This window comes from Solanum tuberosum, unplaced genomic scaffold (assembly GCF_000226075.1).
Source record: "Solanum tuberosum cultivar DM 1-3 516 R44 unplaced genomic scaffold, SolTub_3.0 scf00039, whole genome shotgun sequence".
In the NCBI taxonomy this organism is placed as follows: Eukaryota; Viridiplantae; Streptophyta; class Magnoliopsida; order Solanales; family Solanaceae; genus Solanum; species Solanum tuberosum.
In genome coordinates, this window is record NW_006238968.1 from 2,142,263 (window position 1) to 2,164,651 (window position 22,389).

Consider the following 22,389-nt stretch of genomic DNA (forward strand, 5'->3'; position numbering starts at 1 on the left):
CATAACTTGGTGTCCAATCTCAGTTCAAACCAGTAATTTGGTGTGATAACACGAGCACAATCGCATTAGCATCAAATCCAGTCCTCAGATCGAAAACTAAGCACTTGGAGCTAGATCTTCATTTTACCAGAGAAAAGGTTGTTGCTGGTCAGGTCAATGTGAATTTTGTGCCTGCTTCCCAACAAATTGCTGATGGATTCACTAAGCCCCTAACAGGAGATAAGTTCATCTTGTTCCGAAATCGATTAGGAGTGTTTCCGCAGAAACTATCTCCTCGTATTCACAACATCGAAGATGAAACATAAAATAAATATTCAACATTAGACGAGCAGGGAGAATATTAGAGATAGTAGATTAGTAGTTGTTTCTATTTCATAAAACGACATAGTTTTGTTTGTTCTTATCCATTATACTATACAGCTGTCATTGTATTTGCATTCTCCTCTCATGTTAAGACACGTGGCTACTCTAAGTGCTATATATAGCACCCACTGTAATACTCATAAAGGAATAAGAAAGGACATTCTTCTGCTGCCATATTTGTTTTTGTCCACTTTAATTAGACTAAAACAAATAAAGATTTGTATTGTATAATTATAAGTGTGTGGGACAAAGAGATATGTATTTATATTTGTATATACAGTTTTCTCTCGCTTTATACAAATACAAACACAATTTATACATTTGTGTTTGTATGTCCTGAGAGAGGCCAGGGAGAGTGGCAAGGGAGATTTTTGGGGAGAGAGGCGAATGACAAAGTGTTTGCTACGCATTAGAATTAAATGAAACTGTGGTTATAGCATTTATTTTGAATTAATTATTTGCTATTTCATACAATTTTCCCTATAACTTTTGCCTTGTACAACATAAGTTCGAAATAAGTGGAGCAACCATCACGACCCAAGTTTACCATACAAATACTCAAAAAGGCCAGGCCCACTTTCTGCCACCCACTCTAGCAATGAAGGCCCAATAATGAGAATAGAAAGGAGATAACAAGGAAAAGCTTTTGTGGTTAACTTTGATTTTTATGTTAAAAATTAGGGATCGTTTGATAGGATATATAAGAAAATTTAGCATATTATTGAGATAAAGTATTATTTAATCTTTTCTTTGGTACGATTTCAGTTTATGTATAACAAATACATGCTTTATTCTATATTATAGGGTGTATAACTAATATATATCAAATCATAATATTAGTAATACTAGAGCTATTAATATATGATAAAGATGATTAAAGACAGAGCTATCCTTAATACACCAAACACTCCTTTTAGGCTAATACTTAAATTTATTTTTTCTATTTGTAATAGTTGTCCTAATATAATTGACTATTGAAATATTAAACTATCGTATAATATTTACAAAAAATAGATTATAATTTAACGTTACCATAAATTTTTCAATTTATACAAAATAGATCTTTAGATCGTTTTCTGAAAAATCTAAATATTATAAGAATTTTTTTATAAAAAAAATATTTACTAAATAGCTATGTAGTAAATATTAAACCCTCTCTCATAATTATGTAGATTGCCCCAAAAAAGAAAGAAAGAAAAAAGGGCAAATAACACAAATCCTATTAGATTAGGATCTAATTACATGTTTTTTCACATGTTTTCAAAATTATTATGGGATCAAAATTAAGTGTAATTTATTCAAGATACACCGTATTCAAGCGGATTAACATGTAACTAAAATATGTTGACTTTCCCTCATGTCTCTAATCTCTTCTCTCGCTCACCTATTTACCTATGTATCTGTATTTTAGAATATATCTAAATTTTATCTAATATTTCAAATAAAAATCGATTATAAAATGGCTAAAGAAACTACTCATCTCATCTCATGCCTTCTGACTGTCTCATATATGTGGAACTAACATGCATAATTTTGTTAGGACACATGATTGAGTAAGATCTTCTACCCAAGGGAAGTATAGAGAAGAATATATTCAAATGACAATTAGGCAGTCAAAGGCTATTTTTTTTCCTTTGAAATTCATGAGTGTGCTGTTTGCTGAGTCATCTACACATGTGAAGGCAATTGAATTAATTTTACATCAGTCAATCAACACATGTTGTGGCCTAATATTTAACATGTATGTCCAATCCATCATTTCTAATGAAAGATGGTTCACTAATTATAACCAACAATTTATCTTTGCTTTCACTATATATATATATATATATATATATCATATGGTGGTTACATTGTTTGAAATTGTGACACATTTTTGATGATCTATATGCATTCAATTTAGTTGCCTAATTTTTGTGACTTTATGACTTTTGAAATTTTGACACATTGATAGGCATTTTGGTGATGAAAATTAAATACTATTTATTTTGTTTGGAATTTTCTAAAATTACAGTTGCAGTTGTGTTTTATCGTACTTTCTGTAAAAAAAAAAAAAACTATTTAGAATTTGAATGTATTTTTAAAACGAATATAATTTATACCTCTAATTTTAAAAACCAACAAACTCACCTAACTTGACTAAGTTATCTGAAACATATATATAACTAAATCAGCTATAAAAGAGTAATAAATAGTCACATAAGGTCATAGATTGGATCCCGTATACGAGATACTATGTACTATTAGGGGTCGTTTGGTAACTAGTTGAGGTATTAGCAATATGGGGATTAGTTATGAGACAATCTATGCATTATTTTATGCTAAGTTTAGTTATTCATGTAATATTATTCCACTTAATTTCTATTCTGCATAAAATAACACATATATTTCCTCATAACATTTGCATGTATTAGTTATACAGTTTTCCAAATTACAAATGATAAACAGTCTATTAGGTTTATGTATAAATAATTTATACCCAACTATTGAACATAATATTATTAATACAAATTTTAATAGATGCATGACTCACCTCCACACCAGACCCCTCACACTTTGGACTTTTCTTTGTAAAGTTGTAAAATGTTATCCATAGTTTGTAAAGAGAGAATATATAGAAATTGAAAGAGTTTTAACTTATTGTACCATTTTGAATTCTAGCTAAACATGAAATAAATAAGGCTATTTTTATTTATTTTTTAAAATATGATTAATCCAGGTTATTTGAGTCCCTAGTAATTTATCAGATTGATTGGTAAGTCGGACATTCTCAATTCGGCCAGGTGAAATCAATAATTTCTTGGTCAGGACCATCAAAGGATAAGTATTTTCATGTGGTAGAACCTTCTTAGGAAACATAGATTTTCATGAGGTTGATCTTGTGCCGCTATCATAAAAAAGGCAAAATCTAAAAATAAATAACTGTTCAAAAGTGAAGTGAAAAAAGTAAAACAAGAATTTAAGGTGTTTTTCGAATTTCAATTATAATTTTAAATTGTATTTAAAGTTGTATAGCTGTTAAGATGAGAGGTTTGAGAAGACGAAACCTCCATTGATGATGAGAGCATAAAGCTTGATTAGAGAAGAAGAATGAAATTCTGCATTCTAAATTAATTGTGTACAATGGTAGTTCAGACTTGTATTTATACAACTGGATGAGAAAAATATCTAAAGTTCTAACTAACTGAAAGAAAGCAACTACCACGTGATTTGACAGCTAACTAACTAATTCTAACAGACTCGATGACTCGATGAATTAATTAATATGACGTCTACACTAAATTAACTAATTCTAAATGTATCCACACCACTTAATCTCAATACCCCCCCTCAAGTTGGAGGAGAAGTAATTGAAGCCAACTTGTCCAAAATAGTAGAATGTTTAATCCCAGTAAGTGCTTTGGTAAGGATATCAGCTAACTGAGCAGTAGTGTCAATGTGATGCAATGTAATGAGCCCCTCTTGAAGCTTAGTCCTCACAAAATGGCAATCCATGGAATACAAGGTTCCTTGCAATGTGAATGGCTGCTTGGCTATCGCAATATACAGGGAATGGTCCATTTTGAGGTACAGTCAATTCCTCAAATAATCTTTGCAACCAAGTCAGTTCTCCCACTACCTTTCTCAAAGACCTGTACTCTGCTTCAGCTGAGGAAAGGGAGATTGTTTCTTGCTTCTTGGACTTCCAGCTAACAGGACTATCTCCCAACAACACAATATAACCACTAACAGACTTCCTTGAGTCAGGGCAGGCAGCCCAATCAGAGTCACAGTAGGCCTGTACGCCGAAATTGGCAGATGAGGACATAAAAACACCAAGAGTAGGATCCTTTTTGAGATACCTTAGCATGTGAAAAGCAGCTTGTAAATGAGGCTCCCTGGGATCCTGCATGTGTTGGCTAAGAAGTTGCACACCATAAGCAAGATCAAGTCTGGTGTTTGTAAGAAAGTTCAGTTTGCCAACTAATTTTCTATAGTAAGTAGGATCATCCAGGGCTTTTCCTTCATGTGATCTTAGCTTAACATTTGGATCAAGGGGAGATGATAAAGAAGTCATGTGAACACAGTTGAATTCCTTGAGGAGGTCTAACACAAACTTCCTTTGAGAAATCATAATCCCATCATCTTTGTACAAAACTTCCAGGCCCAAAAAGTAATGCAGTCTGCCAAGATCTTTGATTTTAAACTGACTGTCAAGGAACCTTTTAAGCTTATCAATTTCAGCAGTGTCTGTTCCTGTGAGTAGGATGTCATCAACATAAACACCTAGGAAGACATTAGATGCACCTCTTTTTCTGTAAAACAAAGAGTAGTCATGGAGGGAATGAACATAGCCTCTTGTGTGAAGTGCTTCAGTCAATTTCTCATACCATTGTCTGCTAGCCTGTTTTAGACCATATAATGACTTGTTAAGTCTACAAACTAGACCTTTGTGAGGAGTGGTCAGACCTGGTGGCACATCCATATACACTTCCTCATGTAGATCTCCATGGAGAAAAACATTATTAACATCAAGTTGATATATATTCCAGTGTTTCTTTGCAGCAGTGGCAATGAGTGCCCTCACAGTTGTCTTGACAACAGGTGAAAATGTCTCTATATAATCTATGCCATGATGTTGAGTATATCCCTTTACCACCAACCTAGCTTTATACCTTTTTATGCTCCCATCAGCCTTGTGTTTGACTTTATAAACCCACCTGCAACCAATGGACTTCTTACCCTTTGGCAGAGTTGTGAGAGTCCAAGTATTGTTGTCATGCAGGGCAAGGAACTCTTGTGTCATAGCCTTTTGCCATGCAGGATCCACATATGCTTCCTCAAATGAGTTAGGTTCACAATCATGAGAAACATTCATTACAAAAGACTGACTGTCAGGATTCAAAACAACAGGAGAAATATGATGTCTAAGGGTAAAAAGGGCACTAAGGGATGAAGATTGTGGTGTGATGGATGTACCTGAGGATGGTAATGTGTGAACATAGTCAGACAAATATGTAGGGACTGTATGAGTTCTTTGGGATTTTCTAAGGAGTGGTGTGGAGAGTGTATTAACAGGTGAAGTATGGTCAAAGAGTGTATTAACAGGTGAAGTGTGGTCAGCAGTAAGTACAACAACAGGTATATGATTATTATCTAGTTGATCTTGATCACAATGCACAGCAGGGGAAGAATTATCATTAAAAGACATGGGATAGTCATGTAGGGTCACAGAATGAAAAGGGAATGATGGAAAATGAGTAGTATCCTTAGTCATTGCAAAAGGAAAAATAGTTTCATGAAAGACGACATCCCTGGAGATATGGATTTTCTGAGTGGACAGATTTAAGACTTTGTAACCCTTTGTAGCATAGGGATATCCAACAAACACATGTGGTACAGCTTTAGGTTCAAATTTGGTTCTGTGAGGTTTTGGAATGGTAGGGTAGCAAAGACACCCAAAACTCTTTAGATGTGAGTATGAGGGTTGATGTTTATATAAAATCTCATAGGGGCATTTATTATGGAGAGGGGAAGAAGGTAGTCTGTTGATGAGGTATGTGGAGGTAAGTATACATTCACCCCAGTATTTCACTGGGAGTTTTGATTGAAAAAGGAGAGCCCTTGCTGTTTCAAGAATGTATTTGTGTTTTCGTTCCACCACCCCATTTTGTTGTGAGGTATATGGACAAGATTTTTGGTGAATAATTCCCTTATTCTGGAAAAACATAATGGATTAATTGTTGGTAAATTCCAGTCCATTATCTGATCTAATTGTTTTAATGGTGGTTTTGAACTGGTTCTCAACCATGAGGACAAAGGCTTTGATGATATGGAGGGCATTACTTTTACTGCTAAGAAGATGTGTCCAAGTGGACTTGCTAAAATCATCTACTAAAGTAATGAAGTATCGAAAATTGTCATGAGTTGTTGTTTGGTAGGAACCCCAGAGATCAACATGTAGTAGTTCAAAAATGCTGGTGGTAGTGTGGGATTTTTGTGGAAAAGGTAATCTTGATTGCCTAGCCATTGGGCATATTGGGCAAAAGAAAGGTTGTTTTGGTGAGAAAGTCACAGGTATAGAGGATATGCCTTTCATTTTTACAAAGGGTACATGACCAAGTCGATAGTGCCACAGTAAATCCATGCTATCAGCAGGAAAAGAAATGAAAGATGTGCCAGCAACATTATCTTTATTATTAACAAGAGAGGAACTGATTACATTTGAGTGAGAAGTACATGAAAGAGGAACACATTGAATCTTATTGCTAGATAAAGGAAAACATGAAGTAGGATGTTGTTGGTGTTGATCATTGTGGCTAGTCTTTTGTAAACAATCTGAGCAAAGGAAGTAGAGACCATCATGTACTTTACTAATCTCCAGAGGCCTCTTCAGTGAAGCGGCCTGCAGTAGACAAGAAGTGTTAGAAAAAGAAACAGTACATTTGAGATGATTTACTAGAGAATTGATGGAGATTAAATTGTATTTGAAAGAAGGGGCATAAAGTACTCCGGACAAAGTGATCTTGGGGGTAAGATGCACACTACCAACCTCTGTAACTTTGACTCTATATCCATTTGGTAATCTGACTAACATAGGACAGGGTAGAATGATCATATTCACAAGGTGATTTTTGTTAAAAGTCATATGGTGGGATGCTCCTGAGTCTAATATCCATAAATCAGTCCTTGTTTTGAAACATTCACATGAGAGTTTAACAAAATCAGGAGAGGAAGAGCAAGCAAAGATACCTGCAAAGTTCACAGCTCCACATGTTCCATCATTTTGATTTGCCACAGAGTTAGAGTCCTGGAACTGGTTCAACAAATGAGCAACTTGGTCATATTGTTCCTTAGTGATACTGATATTTTCATTTCCTTGAGCATCACTATGAAAATCTAATTCCCTTTTCTGTCTACCAACAACTTCATCACAAGATATTCTTACAGAGTTTACTGCTCCACCCTTAGTGTTATGCCTTTGATTTGAGTAAGTATTATGTGACTGATTTCTTGAATTGTACTGATCACGATTAAGAGCTTTCAGATGCTGGTTTGTACCAGATGGGTAACCATGTAGCCTGTAGCATTTGTCTTTAACGTGACCTGGCCTTCTACATAATTCACAAAAAGGTCTCCCTCTAGGTGTTGTGTTGGGAACAGAATAATTTGTTTGAAAATTTCTTCCTCCTGAACTTGATGAACTCGCTATGAGGGAACTACTTTCAGCAAACATTTGGTTGTTGTTGGGCTTGAATTCCCTTTGTTTCTCTTCTTGTACTAATAATGCAAAAGCTTGTGCCATAGAAGGTAAAGGATTCATCATCAAAATACTTCCCCTAATTGTGGTATACACCACATTCAAACCCATGAGAAACTGAATCAGACGTCTATCTTGTTCTGCCTTATGAATATTAGCCTTAGCTCCACACACACACACAATTGCACTGATTTAAAACACATAAATTGTTCAGCTCTTCCCAAAGCTTCTTCATGCGAGTATAGTATATAGTGATATCGAGAAAACCTTGATTAAGATCATTAATTTCCTTCTGAGTCTGATATGATTCTGCTCCATTTGTTTGATCATAACGATCCTCCAGTTCTATCCATAGTTCCAGAGCATCATTGACATATTCAACACTGTCTGTAATATCTCGACTTAGAGAATTGAGAATCCAAGAGGTAACCATATCGTCGCACCTCACCCATTGACGATAAGTGGAATGATTTGCATTTGGTCTCTTACACTCACCATTGATGAAGACTAGCTTGTTCTTCACCGACAAAGATCGAAGTACACTACGGCGCCAAGAGTGAAATCCAGTGCCATTAAAAGGAACAGGTACAAGTACTGCACCAGGACTATCTGAGGGATGAATGTAAAAATGACTTCCCGTATCAATTCCAGATGAGGTAGTGCTAGCTGAATCAGTGCTAGCAGATGTGAGATTTACCATTTCTAATCAGAAGAAAAATCGAAGGAAAATTGGGGAAAAGAGAAGATTTGATGCAGAAATTAAAGACGAAGAGAAAGAGGAAGAACAAAGTGCCCTTGCTCTGATACCATGTTAAGATGAGAGGTTTGAGAAGACGAAACCTCCATTGATGATGAGAGCATAAAGCTTGATTAGAGAAGAAGAATGAAATTCTGCATTCTAAATTAATTGTGTACAATGGTAGTTCAGACTTGTATTTATACAACTGGATGAGAAAAATATCTAAAAGTTCTAACTAACTGAAAGAAAGCAACTACCACGTGATTTGACAGCTAACTAACTAATTCTAACAGACTCGATGACTCGATGAATTAATTAATATGACGTCTACACTAAATTAACTAATTCTAAATGTATCCACACCACTTAATCTCAATAATAGCCACACACTAATTTTAAATAAGGTAAAAAGATAATTAAAAATAATATTTTTATGGCCAAACATGACCTTAGTCATCTAACGTTCTTTTCACGTTCGAAGCCTAACTGACACGGTTTTCAAGTAAACGAACCAAAAAGGAATATACAATTTGAATGAGACCAAATGATCAGATATATGTCCCATTTATATGACTTTATAGTACGTTTGAAATTATGACACAATTGTAATTACATTTGACTATCTAGAAATTGACATATAATTATTATTTTTTCATTGGAAGGTCATATATGCTTGATAATTATTTTCATAAAAGACGTACAGTTTAGAATATATGTGGAGAAATATGGTTTTAACACTTTGAAGGCGTAATCAAATAAATAATTGTGACCAATATAAGTTGCGGTAGGATGATAATCGAGATTTATTCTTATTCTTAATTAGAGATTTGAGATTCGAATCTCTTAAATTTCAATGCAGATATTTTTAACCACTTATGATTTTGTATCTTCCTAAGTTAAAGTGTATGATATAATCATATCGCCCTTCTTAAATTGTAATCATTAAATTCAGATTCTGATCGAATAACTTCATTATAATAATAAATAGAAAGGACAATTATTTTTTTAAAATTATTTTGGTTTTCCATTGGTATGAGGTACCGAAACTAAGATTTGACTGAATTCGAATTCATGCATTACATGCTATATTTTTAAGGGCCGGCCAAAAAAAATTGTTGGGCTAAAACAATCCAAAAATATTCTTTCGGTATGATAATATTTATTTTTGGACCAAATCCACATGATTTTCCATAGAAAACTTCACACCTATAAAAATTTCACTACACCTTTACACATAACTTCCATTTCTTTTCAACTATCAATATAAAAATAAGACTATAAACATTTTTCACAGAAAATATTCTTTTTTCGTACCGATCACACCCTTTTTGAAAAATATTTTCTTCCGTACCAAACACATCATTAGTTCATGTTTCTTATTTTGATTGAAAGTTGTGTCGATGTAGATGTGAAGACATTAATATGAAAAGACAAAATCTAAAATTGTCGTTTAATATGAAACGTGTTTCTACAAATTGAGAAAAACTTTAAAGAATAACACTTCTCTTAATAAAAAAATAATAGAAACTTTTTTTAAATTCCTAAAAGAGATATATCCCAAGTTCTTTAATTTGAAAATAATTTATCTTTAGTTGTATGATTATTGTTTTAGCAATAGCAAGTAGTTTTCTTTCTAAGATTTTCTTTTAATGTAGTAAGAAAATTAAACGATGAAATTAAAAGATCTTATTTGTGCAAATTAATTCACTTATATTTTCGCGGTACAATTTTCACCATTATTTTGTTGGAAACGATGGATGATACTTGTTGTAATCATGCTACATTTTTACACTGTATATGTAGATACTGACCCTTGTATACCAATAAAGTCCAAGATAGGAATGGTTCCCCTTTACCCTTCTTTATTTTTGATGGTATTGGTAATTCATATTATTAGATTCATCAAAAAGAGTTCAATTTAAGTATCATTACGACTTAAAATTTGCCTTAATTTAGATCGGATCAGACTCTTCTTTATTTGAGCTCCTCTAGACACGTAGACCGGAGATTTTTTAGGATCGTGATATGACATGTGCCAAACTTTTAGTGGAGCTACTTGGACTAGTTCACAACATATTGAGTCCCTTTAACTTTCTTTATTTTCAATAGTATTGGTGATTCATGTTATGAATTAGTTCGTTTAACGGGTTCAAATTAAGTATCATAATAACTTAAGATTTGTCTTAATTTAAATCGGATCGGACTCTTTTTTATTTGAGCTACTCCTAAACACTTAGATCGGAGATTTTTGAATTGTGACACGACATGTGCCAAACTTGACTTAGATTATGGTGTTATAATTAGCAAATCTAGATTGTTATGCAATTCGATAAAAATTAAAGAAGCTTCAATGCATCGATCGAGTCAATTCTTAAATGAATTTTAAGTAGACTAAACTACCTACTATATACATTATAAGTCCCATGTGCTTGTGTGATACATGTGATACAATAGGTCAAAAGTTGATAAATACTACCTCTCTCTCTTCTTCTTCTTTTTTTATTTTTAAAAAACAATTAGAGCGTTCATATCAGTTTTTGCATACCTTCTCTAGTTTATGGAATATATGTCATCTCTCATTAATAACATATAACTATATCCATCAAAATTGAAACGGATAAAAAAAAATTTGTCTAATATTTTATCTCTATTATAATTTGGATATGATTATAACTCTTTGATTGATATATACAGTATATACTACTATTTGCTTGTCCTTTGCTAAATTGTTTTGGTCCACTTTTAATCACTTCATTTAGGCACAAAGCTGTAGTACATTTATGGCTTTTGATTCATAGTCCAACTTAGTGTGGGGGTCAATTGATACTACATAAGTACAAATCATCATGATATGTGACAGCTCATATATATATGAAAAATCGAGAAATTTGGATAATTTTTAAAAAATGACCTGTAAATGTGAAAATATGCATTAAAAATGATGTAAGTAAACGTGATGGTTCCCCAACTCATTACTGAGGTCCTCATGAAGTTTTTTCAGAAAAAAAATTTGGATGCTCTGGGGCGCCGTATCCATGGATTAATACACACAAAAAATGAAGAATTTGGGTAATTCCTAAAAAATGACTTGTAAAATGCGAAAATATGCATTAAAAATGATGTAAGTAAACGTGATGGTTCCCAACTCATTACGGAGGGCCTCATGAAGTTTTTCAGAAAAAAATTTGGATGCTCTGGGGCGCCGTATCCATGGATTAATACACACAAAAAATGAAGAATTTGGGTAATTCCTAAAAAATGACTTGTAAATGCGAAAATATGCATTAAAAATGATGTAAGTAAACGTGATGGTTCCCCAACTCATTACGGAGGTCCTCATGAAGTTTTTTCAGAAAAAAAATTTGGATGCTCTGGGGCGCCGTATCCATGGATTAATACACACAAAAAATGAAGAATTTGGGTAATTCCTAAAAAATGACTTGTAAATGCGAAAATATGCATTAAACAACTATGTGAGTATACACGACAGTTTCCTAACTCATTACAGAGGTCCTCATAAAACTATTTCAGATTTTTTTTTTTAATATGGTTTGTAAATTATCAGATGGAGTGAAGTTTATCTACACATTCGAACAGACTATAGATTCTCTTGTCAATCCGAAAAAATACCATAAATCCGTCTTTTAACCAATTAATGGTCTCAAATTTTCTTATGATATCAATACATTTTGTTATATTATAACAATTAACAGGTTACCTAATTTGTTTAATTTTTAAATTATTAATTCAACTTATCACAAAAGATCACTTCTAGTTATTCTTTTAAGTAAGTTGATAGTACATAATTTTTTATTTTTATCTTAATAGTGTATGGAGTTAAACTCTTTCTGAAGAAACCCCTTTAATTTGGCACCCTCCCTACCCAAATAATTTTTCTAAAAAAACGAGTCCTTTTCTAACTCAAAAATTTCAACAATGTAAAATTAGAACTTTTGGTTAGATAATTATTAATACAACTAGATAACCTATAGGAAGAAAATAATGAAATGATCCCAATATTACCCTATTCTAATGTGTCCATATGATTAATATCTAGTTCCAATTAATTATTCTAAAATTTATACCTAGCTATATAATATATATAGTGTACGTGCACTTATGGGGTTAAAAAAAATAATGCACTTCCACAATAAAATTTATTGCATCTAATGAGTTGTAACATAATATAAAAATTTGAATCTTGAAGCTAGTATTAATTACTATTGAAATTTTCTTCATTTTTTATTACTTAGTAGTCAAAATAATCGTCCGCTGTTTAATTTAGGTAGGCTAGTTAATGCATAAGTAGAAAATGTGAAGAATAAACTATGTAAAATCAAATATAATTATTTTTGTTTTTTCATCCGTTCAGTATTCATATTGGGGTTCGACTAATTCAAATTCACGTTGGATATGACGTATTAAGGAAATAAGTGTGTTCCCTATAAGATTTGTTTTTTCATTTTATCTTAAACTCAAGACCTATATTGATGAAATATTCACGTGCACATGTCACATAAAAACTAACTAAGCAAACCTTGAAATGTTGTTATAATAAGATTTGCTTGTATTTATCTTATTATTGCTCAATTTGTTGGAACATTTATAACATATAAATATAGAACTGTTTATTTATTATATATGTCCATCGATCGGAATTTATTGAGTGTACTTGATGATATTGGAAAATGAGAATTTTCGTTAATTTTTTTTTAGGAATTCCTGATATATAATTTGTCATAAACGTTTTCTATGAGCAAATTTTCGATGAATTTTTAAATGTAAATTTTCATTGTTTTAGTAGTATTGAATTGCGCTCGAGATAGAAAATCATTTAATTTCTTGGTGTTATTAGCATATACTATCAGTTTAGCATATAGTTATTTATTCATTTGTTTGTTTTTTCCTTTTGTGATTGATGTGATCCTAATAAATTTAGTAGCTAGAATTTGAAAATTTGAACATTTACAGTTAGATAATTACTGTGAATTTAAGTTGTGAAAAGATAGTTTATTTATTACTACTATTTACTAGCATGGAGACCACCTAATTACATTTTCACTCAAAAATGACTTTTGACTTTTCATCCTTCACATGCAAATCAACATCATCATTTTCATTTTTAAAAAAAATTCTTGATTAACCAGCATTCTGTCTCATATAACAAAATTAGTTTAATCATCATTTATAGAATTTATCTTTAAGTTTAGCTGGTATCTTTCCGATATGTTGTGTGAGGAGTCACACGAATTCAATAGTTTTTTCTCAAACTATATATACTAAATATTAATAAAATTTGATTGATAACCAATCAGTTATTATCTTTTATCAACTTAAATCATGAATATTTAAAGTCGTTACAACAACTAATAAATTTTAAATTTTGAATTTACCTTAGCATAATATAACTACTCTACTAATGTAATAGGCTACAAATCACACTTGAAAAGTAAATCATATTACGTAAGCTTCGTATTATAAGCTTGACCAATAAAGCATGCAGAGAGAACTCCGAACATGAGACCCTTTTTGAAGAAATACTTATCACTCTATCATAATTCTTATCGATAATTAATTCCTTGTTGCCGTGGAGTGATCAATGTTGAAATTCCCTCAAAAGCTTTATTTGACTTTAGTGAGTCTACACATGAAAAAAGTAGAGCCAATTAAAACTATGGAACAATTTATAACTAACTCAAACTCATTAACTATTTTTCAAAAAAAAAAGGTGTTGTTTTATGTTGATACATATGTGGTTCAAAAGATTTAAGCTTAATTCAAAGATAAGAATAATTTTTTGAAAGCTAATGGTCATGTGTTTTATGCTTATGTATAATCCAAATTCATTTTGTTGGAAAAGAGATAATAGTTGAAGCATATATTGGTGCCAAATTCTTCAAAAGCATGATTTGAGATTACAAATCATGAGTTTATATTTTGTAAAAAGAATATCCATCATTTTAAATTTTGCAAAAAAAGATTTATGCTTGACGTAAAAAGATTGTTCGTACATGTGAAGGGATTCAGGATTGTATTAAAGAATAACTAGTTACTACTAATGATGACTAGTGAAATTTTATAAAATTATGTCTTTGTAAGTTTGTAATCGCAAACATTTATTTATAAAAGGAACATGGATATATGTGATTTATCAATGAAGTAGTTGAGAACCCTGAGGTCTCAGATTCAAAACTCGGTGGAGACAAAAAACACTAGGGTAATATTTTCATCTGTCTTAGTCTTGGTGGACAGAGCTACCTGTTACTTGTTGTTGGTAGGAGGTGGCAACTGGAAAGTATCTCGTGAAATTAGTCGAGGTGGACCAAAGCTAGCCCGGACACCACAGTCATCAATTTTATTTTATTTTATTTTTATGAATGCAACATTTTATAATGTTTCGCTCCATGGAAATTGTGATATATAATTTTTATGTAAATGAAAAATACAGATTTTATGTTATGATTTCATATTAAATATCCAAACAAGCTCGAAGATTGCGAAAACAACGTAACGCAAGAACGTACTTTTGTGGCTCTATTATTAGTCAAACATAAATGATTTCGTAATTAGATTAATTACTTTGATTAATTTTGCTTATGCTAAAAGCAACCATCAAAATCATTGAATCTTAAACCTATTGACACTAAGATTTCATTTTTATGAAGAAAATTTTGAATCAAGCGTTTAACGTTTTCTTTTGTGGCAGAGAATTGGCCTCGTAGATCAACCCACCATAAAATCAAAGAATTTAACATATACTTTTTCTTCTAATTTATGTGATAGTATTTGACTGATATGATATTTCAGAAAAAAAAATAAAAATTATAATTTAAAATAAGTCATAAATATTTATATAACTAAAAATCACTTTATTAAAAAATCTGGTTTTAATATATGCATATATAAGTATTAAATATAAAACTCATAAATACTTTTATATATATAAGTATTAACTTCAAAACTCAATTCTTTACTTTAGATTAGTTATTTTTAATTTTTTTCTGTATTGCTACAAACTATTGTGTAGGGAAGACTTGTGAAAAAGGAGGGTCCCTTACTTTCTTTTTATTTCATTATTAAAAAATATAAGTTCAAAAATCAAAACTATTAAAAGATTTTAAATTTGAGTCATACTGAATATGAAGACATCTTTATTAAGAAATATATTATTTCAATGTAAGACTTTTCTAGACGAACTTAAATTTAATTGAATCTCAATACAGATATCAAACATTGCATTAAAAACTAAAAGAAAATAATTCCAAAGTGAATAGATGTGTTGTGGTAGCTTGACATTGTTAGGCTAGTTGGAAAAAATATTGAGTCCCACATTTTAATTATTAATTATTAGATTAGAAAGAACATCATCAAGCCTTATAGAAGGATAGGTCAAACCAAATTCAAGAAGAGATAGAGATAAGTTTCAATTGGCTGATCACTCCCTCCTATGTTCGTAAGTGTAAGTAATGTTTGGGCGATAATTAGTCAGGTAAAAAAGAGTCCCAACAAGAAAAAGAAAGTTTCAAAGGAAAATCTTTAGAAATTAAGAGTGTGTTTGGTACGGAGGAAAATATTTTTAATTTTTCTTTTATGTTTGATCAGTTAAAATGTTTTTAAAAATATCTTCAAAATAAAGTGTTTTTTTCAAATAAATTAAATAAAAAAACATTTTTTCCCGAGAAAAGAAGAAAAAACAAGTTTCATAAATGATAGCAAACTCATAATCCCCCTCCCCACCCCTAGTGCTCCCCATCACCCCATCCCAATATACTAAGGGTGTCATTCAAACCTCCTTTGGCGAAAATTATATTATTTATACATGGTTAAAATATTTTTTTTATGTATATATTGTCGATGTTGAATCCCCTTCGACTACTTCATGTGTCTATTTCTACAGATTTTGAACCTTCTTATTGAAAATTCTGGCTCTGGTGGGCGTACAAACACCAGAAAATAATTATTTCGAAGATAGTATTTTTTTATGAAACGTCTTTTTTCTATCAATCAATAAACAAGTCTCAAAATTTAAGTACTATACCCTGTTAAATCAAAGAATGGTAGGGGCTGTTTTTTTCATACTTACTATATATATATAGACACATATATACAAAATTGGAAGGTAGGAAGTCACATTCAAATCTTAGTTTAGAAAATAAATTGAATGAAACAATAAGTAGATTTTGGCCCCCTCTCATTGGCACACAAATTAAAACTAGTTAAAAGGTAGATTTTCTGTCAATTTTGCAGGTGCATTTTATTAATGCAATTGATGTTAGTTCTTCATACTTGCATTGGTACAACTTTCATCCAAATATCTTGTAAAGAAAGAAATTAAAATTTTGAATTTATGAGTTTTGAATTCTAAAAATATATAGCTTTTAGATTTTCGATGAATTATTCATATGTATTACATAATTTTTTAAACACAAATCTACTAAGTTATGTTGAACTCGACCTTCGCCCAAAATTTTAAATTTTTGCTACTTTATATTTTTTTTTCTTCCATTGTGAGGCGTTAGGGTATTTTGTATGAAGGAAAATATTATTTTTTTTTGAAAAATAAGTGTACGTTAGTTTTTTTACTTAGGCGGGGATTAAGATATACAAGGCCGAGAGCGGAGTGAGAGTGTTGGAAACGAAATAATGAACTTGCAATATTACTTAAATAACTTTAGACAAAGCTAGAGAGTAAGAAATATTAAAGTAATTCTAAGAGGCCATAGAATGCTTACTATCCATTAAGGCATGTTTTCTAAAATGTCTAATATTATATTTTTGGAGCTCTTTAATACTACACATTATTTTCTTATCGATAACAATAATATAATCAATATAATTTTACAAGTAAAAAAGTCTGGAAAGAATAATGTAGATGTAATTTTACTTCTATCTTATGAAGGATCTAAATTACATTTCGTCCACGATAATTGTCAACTCCTGACTTTTTCCTCCAAAACAATAACAAATCAAAGAAAAAAATATTTAGAGATAAATTTCACAAAAATAAAAAGTGATAAATCTCATTATAATAAAGAGTTAAAAGAAAATGGTCCCCTCAAAATTACTTGTAAAACCTCAAATGATGAATATTTTGAAAGTTATAGCCAAAAAAATAGGGGGATAAAAAGAAGTGTAAATAATTACACTATTTAAATGATTGCATTATCACTACCATCTTCAATTATTTAGCTTTCAAGTAATATTACAAAACTTTATGTTAGAAATAAAGGAGCAGTTGTAGCAGTATATTTCATAAAGTACAACTTTAAGAACCACCTCACCCAAAATTCAAGTCTAATAAATACTCTATCCTGATTTTATGATTTATTTTATATCATATTAATTTTTTATTTTAAAAAATTGTATTAAATCAAAAGCATAATACATAAATATGCTTTTTAATTTGGTTTCAGTTGATATATATGTCCTCTAACTTTGAGTGCGCACAAACATACACTTAAACTTAATACAAAATTGAACAATACATTCGTCCTATGTAGTGTCCTACATGAGAATATTGTGTCCTATGTGACATCCTACATGTATTATGTCACATGGGGCATGTGTGTCTACTTGTTCAATTTTATACAAGTTTGAATATCAGTTAAATCCAAGTTAAATGGTTTATTTATGTATTATGCCCATATCAAATAAACATCACATAAATTGAAATTCGTGTGCCGTCATCAATATAGATAGTGGTGCGGTGGTGAGACTGTTCTTCTCTTAATCAAAGCTTTCGTATTCAAATTATAGACATAAATTTTTTTTGTTGGAAGCATTATCACCATGGAAGGCACAGAAATGAGAGAGTGCAGAAAGGAAAAAAAAAAGAAGAGAAAGTAATTAAGTCTACTGCTGTTTCGTTTTAAGCCATTGGCGGCATGATCACAATTATTTATTTTTTATAATCAAAACATAAAATAAAGGAGGAGATTATAATGTGAAAAATTTAATTATTGTTAATATGGTGAAAAAATTTATGTAGCTAAATAACTGAGTTATTACTTATTAGTGTACTCTACATCACAAATTTTAGGTACTTGGTTGAATTTATATGATATTTTAATTGAATATGAAATTTAATAAAGGGAAAAATGATAAATATACTTCGAACTATCGTAAAAGGTATGCAGATACCCTCCGTCATACTTTTGGGACATTGGTGCCCCCACTGTCCAAAAATTAGAGCATATATACCCTTTATACTAACGGACATACATGTGTCATAATCTTATCCACCCATCCGACATTTATTAAAATCGGATCGACGGATAAAATTGTGCCACGTGTCCCTATTTAGTCTTCCGTTAGAGTGAAGGACATTTATTAAAATCGGATCGACGGATAAAATTGTGCCACGTGTCCCTATTTAGTCTTCCGTTAGTGTGAAGGACATATATGCTCTAGTTTTTAGACGGCAGGGGCACCAATGTTCCAAGAGTATGACAAAGGGTATTTGCATACCATTTACGATAGTTCGGAGATATATTTATCCTTTTTCCCTTTAATAAATATGAAAAGACTTTGTTAATATTTTAAAACCATCCTTAGAAAAAATATATTTTAATAGAGTTTTTGCTAACCAACATAAATAAAATGTTGATAATGTCATTAAAGAAATCTATCGTCATTTTTAAAAATGATGAAAAAGATAAATGTGTTATATAAATTAAGACGAAGAAAATTTTAAATTATAAATGTTTTCTCCTCTTCAATTTCTCTTACATAGTTTAAAATTGAAATTCAACTTTGTTTTTTTTTTAAGGGAGAGTGAGTAAGAGAGAGAGAAAAAAAAGACCACCCTTTCTTAGTTTTTTGTTCTTTCTTTTTTGCCAACCTACAAATCAAGAAAATCAAGGTTATCTTATAAAAAAGCCAAAACTTTTGTATTCTAAAGAAAGTATGGTTGCAAGGCTGAAACTTAAAGGGATCGACAAAAAGGCATCATCAAAACTGAAGCTTGCGGCATAACAATACAACAAAGTTCCTCCAAATTTTTTTAGAGCTCGTTCTTGATTCTATGGAATTGTGTCTTATGTAGACATCCTTGTGATATGGGTTGTGTGTCTCAATTAAATATAGAAAAATGGCCGAATTTTTTTCACTAGGAGGAGGAGGAGGAAGAGAAGCAACAAGTAGTCAAGAATATCATCATCATCATCAAGAAACTACTAATAGTACTCACAATTGGTTCTTGTACAAACATCATGATCAAGAATTACCAACATACAAAGGTTTCGAACTATGGCAACAACAACAACAACAACCTCATCACAACGATGAGGAGCAAAATTACCAAATTCTTCGAAACCCCATTATTAATCCATTTGGATTAGATATTGGGCCTAGTAATGATCATCATCATCATCATGAGACTAATATGATGATGAGAAGTAGTACTATTACAATAAGTTGTCAAGATTGTGGGAACCAAGCTAAGAAAGATTGTCAACATATGAGATGTAGGACTTGTTGTAAGAGTAGAGGTTTTCAATGTCAAACACATGTGAAAAGTACTTGGGTTCCAGCAGCTAAAAGAAGAGAAAGGCAACAACAACTTGCTTCTTTGCAACCACAACAACAAGAAGAAGATAATAACAAGTCCAAAAGACAAAAAGATGATTCAAATGCCGGTAAAGTCTTTATCTTTCTTAATTTTCTTCATTTTTTTTGAATCGTTTTTCGTTGTTAATGGTGGAGCTAAAAATTTCATCATATATTCTGACAAGGGAATTTTCGAGAAGGTTACACTTGGATTTCCCCTTATGTTGAGGAGAGATCCAAGATCTTATACTCATATATCTTAATTCATCATTTTCTTCAATCGTTCTTTCACAGTAATGGTGGAGCTAAAAGTTTCGTCATTCTGACAAGAATATTTAAAAAGATTTGAGAACGTGACACTTGGATTTCCCTTATATTGAGGAGATTCAAGATTTTATATTCTCATTTTAATTTCTTATTTTCTTCAATATTCTTCACTATAGTGGCGGAGCTAAAAGTTTCATCACAAATTCTGACAAGGGGACTCAAAAGATTTGAGACGTCACACTTGGATTTGGATTTCCCTTATATTGAGGGGATCCAAGATTTTATACTCTCATCTTAATTTCTACTTTCTTTAATCGTTCTTCACTACCCTATATTGAGGCTAAAAGTTTTGTCATAAATTCTTACAAGGGAATTCACTTGGATTTCTTATCAGAATTTATGCTCTTATCGAATTCCTCTTTTTCTTCAATCGTTCTTCGTTGCAGTGAGGGAGCTGTTTTTATCATAAATTCTGATAAGAAAATTTGTAACAATTCGAGAATATCACACTTGGATTTACTTTATGTTGAGGGGATCCAAGATTTTATAGTCTAATCTTAATTCATCATTTTCTTTAATCGTTTTTCATTGTCGTCGCAAAGTCAGAAATTTTAATAGGAGGATCCAAAAAAAATCTTTGAGATTTAAACATGTATCTTTCTTATGTCAAGTGAATTAAAAAAAAATTATTCTTACGTATTATTTTTTTATTCTTATATATTTATATTATAAATTTACTTAATAAATATTTTTTTAAAATTTTTTTTAAAATTATTTTAAAAAAATTATAAACATAAAATTCTGACTCTTGAAAAGCTAAAGAGTACTCATAACTATTGCTAAATATATGATGATGAAAACTGAAAAAACTGAACTTCCCCTTTGTAGTAACAGTAAGTAAATCACCCATTAGCTTTTTCCCTTTATTTTATTTGTCTTTCTCTGTCTCATCATAACTGTTTCTTGGTATTCTTGACAAAAAAATTGTCAAAGAAAGCCCTAGTAGTGGTTCGATTAATTCAAATTCATACTATAAAAGTAAGCGGTAGAGACAAAAATAGGATATAAAGTTTATGAGTTTGAGGTTTAGTTTTAGTCCTTTTGAGTTATTTGGGTTCCAAATTGATCATTTATGTACATATTAATTTATTTTCTAAAGATAAATATAAGATTCAAACTGAAATTATTAGGTTCTACCAAACTCGTTTTTTACATTCTAGCTCTCACTATAAAAGTTACAATGCTCTTTACATTATAAATTAAAATTTTATTTTTAGAACTCGAACTTTAGACTACTGATTAGAGGTATTTGTAAATATACATGGTTTTATTTTGTCTAAAAACTTAGTGAAGGAAATTGGATCGGGTCACCCATGTGGGTCAACCCGGATCCATGTGAAGAGAAATATGAACAACTGTAATGGGTACGATTTTAGAGTGTGGTTTTATATGGTGTACTTCGTGTTTATATACATGTGATTACATTTTCTGACTAGTGAAACAATATTTAATGATCCTGCAAACTAAGTGTTTGATTAGATTTGGATAACTTCATCTCTAGCTCTTTAATTTACATGTGATAATGTTTACTTATTGAAACATGTTTTGCTAATTAATTAATTATCTTATTGTTTTTTTATTTTTTAATATTTTTAGGGTTAGAAGTTGCAAATAATTTTCCATCAAAAGTAAATTCAACAGCTGTGTTTCAACGTGTTAGAATGAGTTCAATTGAAGAAAATGAAGATCAAATAGCATATCAAGCTGCTGTTAATATTAATGGACATATATTCAAAGGAATATTATATGATCAAGGTGATAATCATGAGTACAATTATATGAATGGTGGTGATCATGACAGCTCATCGGGTGGCGATCTCGTGGCACGTCAGCATAATCTTAATATTACTGGCACCGCCACATCAGCCGTGAATGACGCGACTGTAGGGGGTGGCGGTGGTGCTTCCGCGGTGGCCGCAGAAGGATCATCACATTTTCTAGAAACTTCTTTATACTCTAGTGTTAACACTTTCGTGGCTGGTACGCAATTTTTTCCACCTTCAAGATCTTGAGATTAATTAATTAATAATATTTTCGATTAAAAAAAGAAGAAGAAGATATTTGACATTTGACAAATTTTGTTCTTGTAATGAGATCTAGTTAATTATGTTAATTAGCTAGCTAGCTTAAATTAGTTACTCTTAATTACTTAAGGGGTTGTTTGGTTGGTGTA

General features: G+C 31.1%; 1 protein-coding gene across 1 annotated transcript; it reads left to right on the forward strand.

Annotated features, from left to right (window-relative positions):
* Positions 1-19,139: 19,139 nt before the first annotated feature.
* Positions 19,140-22,389, forward strand: LOC102593096 (protein SHI RELATED SEQUENCE 1-like). Its single transcript, XM_006343320.2, has 2 exons — positions 19,140-19,978; positions 21,813-22,389. Exons 1-2 carry the CDS (start codon positions 19,432-19,434, stop codon positions 22,226-22,228), a joined length of 963 nt encoding a protein of 320 aa, XP_006343382.1. The 5' UTR covers positions 19,140-19,431; the 3' UTR covers positions 22,229-22,389.